The sequence below is a fragment of the Seriola lalandi genome, unplaced genomic scaffold (assembly GCF_002814215.2).
Source record: "Seriola lalandi dorsalis isolate HSWRI2012SDOR001 ecotype SW California unplaced genomic scaffold, Sedor1 jcf7180001973970, whole genome shotgun sequence".
Taxonomy (NCBI): domain Eukaryota; kingdom Metazoa; phylum Chordata; class Actinopteri; order Carangiformes; family Carangidae; genus Seriola; species Seriola lalandi.
Window position 1 is genome coordinate 1 of NW_019444636.1, and position 2,594 is coordinate 2,594.

General features: G+C 43.1%; 1 protein-coding gene across 1 annotated transcript; it reads right to left on the reverse strand.

Annotated features, from left to right (window-relative positions):
• Window positions 1–13: 13 nt before the first annotated feature.
• LOC111653262 (adenylate kinase 9-like) lies at window positions 14–2,578 on the reverse strand (the record flags this gene model as incomplete). Its single annotated transcript, XM_023403757.2, has 8 exons — window positions 2,218–2,578; window positions 2,043–2,111; window positions 1,724–1,954; window positions 1,333–1,551; window positions 931–1,147; window positions 635–836; window positions 350–496; window positions 14–231 (listed from the first exon to the last, which is right to left on the reverse strand). Coding segments are annotated over exons 1-8 (1,468 nt in total), but the record flags the coding sequence as incomplete, so codon positions are not given.
• Window positions 2,579–2,594: the final 16 nt, after the last annotated feature.

Consider the following 2,594-nt stretch of genomic DNA (forward strand, 5'->3'; position numbering starts at 1 on the left):
TTCTAATACTTACCGCTGCGTACCCTATCCAGGTAACTGTGGATGTATCTCATGCTGATACTGACTTCTTTTATACTACTGTTCCAGATCCACCATTTGCTCTTCAAGCCATCAAGCAGAATCCAGTTCTGATATTGTTTCTGGAAGTGTTTCTTCACCAGCTCCACCCCCTGCTTGTAACATGAGTTACGAATGTGGAGGATCTCAGAGCTGTCATGCATCAGGTGAGGCCTATAATGAGAGGAAGACACATTTTTATTACATTCACTTTGAAGGCTTGTGATTTTGAAAATACACACGATTTCTGTGTATTTATTATTCCTTTTGTTGTGTGTAAGTGTTGTCTCACTTGTTGGACTTTATCTTGTCCTCAAGGCCTCTCTTCAGCACCTCCACTGTGTCCAGCTCAAGCTCAGCGACTATCATGGGGATGATGCTCCGAGAACTCATGAGCTCTGCCTGCTTAAGTGTCATCGGAAAGCCATCCAACACGTACCTGGAAAAAACATCCTCAAGTCTATGCAGGATTCATGACAGTCATAACATGGTACATAGCAGTGATGTTACTAAGGTAACAGTTAGGACCTTTTCAGGCCTTGAGTTTTAATAAACAAAAGAATGGAACCTGTCTTACCCTTGAGTGCTGCAGACCGAGCTCATGAGCGCCACCTCCAGACACTGAATGGCCAGTTCATCGGGTACAACAAGGCCCTGGGAGAGGTGCTTTTTCATCTGGACAGCCAGATCAGTGTGCTCCTGAGTGTTGAGCACCATACGCATAACACTGCCAATGGACAGCTGTACCAAGCCATATTTTTGAGCAAACATTTTTGCCACTGGAGAGATGGAGAGAAGACCAAAAATTAAGAAAAAAAGGAAAGGGATATGTAAATGAGAAAGTGGAAACTTTGCAACTGCTGTGAGTCTTACCAGCCGTTTTACCAGATTTGGGTGGTCCAAGGACGGCCATCTTAACAGGGAGGGATGGGGTGGGCTTGGACTGCCTAAGGTACTTTAAAGGGTTGACCATAAATGTGTTGCGGTTCTCCTTAGATGCAAAGAAGTAGATATACTGATGGAAGATCAGGGGATATGTGGTATTGAGAGGCCACTGCAGGGGCTGGATTAAGTCTCTCTCCTTGTATTGCTGTAGAGGGGGTTGTGTGTAGATAAACAACATGTACAATACATTACACTATGTAAAGGAAATTTGAGATTTCTGCTGAGATACTAGGTGTACTTTTATCTGAAATAACTTCTGGAACTTTTATACATGACAAAAATCACAGACTCATCCCACTGATGATGGGGCCATTCTGGGATTATAAATACCTTGATGGGATCCCAGCAGCCAAAGGCACTGTGTAACTTGTAAGTGGAGAGCAGCAGCCTCTGTGCCAGGCTGTATGAGATGGGTTGACATTTTTGGAAGAGTGACTCCCTGTTAGTCAGCAGAGGCTGCATTTTCCTGAGCAGCTGCTGCCGGACGATTTGAAGCTTGCGAGATGCACTGATTGAGACATTGGGTATGTTTTGCTCACTCAACAGCTCCTGATTATAGAAAAACACAAAGCACAATATATGAGGGTAAGTAAAGTACAACTTCTTTACAGTGTAGTTTGTCCTTAACATGAAACAATAGCAGAAATGGTAAGGGTGTGGAAACCATATCGTTGTTTGGCTAGTTAAGTGCCATCATGGGTTTGTGTGGTTGTCTTTGTACCGTTATAGTAACAAGGTTGTTTTCATCTGTCACAAATCGCTCTTCTATCTCCACTTCGAGCCTCTCAGCAGCAGCTTCCTCAGTCTCCTCGTTCTCTTTGTCTTCGTTATCCTCTTCTGAGGGAAACTCCTCCTCCAGCAAGGCCTCTATCTCATCCTCTATGTTGTCTGCAGCTTTTTCCTCCTCTTCTTCCTCCTCATCGTCCTCCTCCTCAGCCTCTTGATACCTAAACTACTCGATTAGGGGATAAAGATTAGATGGAGCGGTTAATTAGTGAAGGAGAGGGAATGACTGTTGTGGTTATGATGAGATCGCTTACCTTTGTTTTGGCTGCCGTAGCACCTTTCTCTGCCATGAGCTCAGCCCTTCTCTTGACAATGTTCTCCTCCTGTACCGATGACATCAAAGTTATTGTGTTAGATATTTACACATGACAATATAATAAATGCTTCATAATAAAGTTGGCAGAAAAATACTATTACCAACTTGCTTACCCGGTTTTTCTTATGCAGATCGCGAAGTAGGTTCAGCTGTGCTTCACGGTGGTTACGACGCTCACGCCACTTCTCCAGGTATGTCGGCAACAGACGTTTCTGAACATCACTGACATCTACCGATATGATTACCACAATGTCAGGGAAAAGCTGTTGCTGAAACATGTACTGCACCTCATCAGGATGATGGGGGAAGCCCTCCAAAATAAAACCTGTGGACCTGCAAGAAAGAGATAGAATTTTAAGGTCAGCAAATAGTTTGTGCTGTCAGGTATTCACACAAAAAACATAAACACACACCATAACTACGTAAAAACATTGCACATAAATATACAGAAAATGCATATATAATGAATACAGGTGATGTATATGTAAAA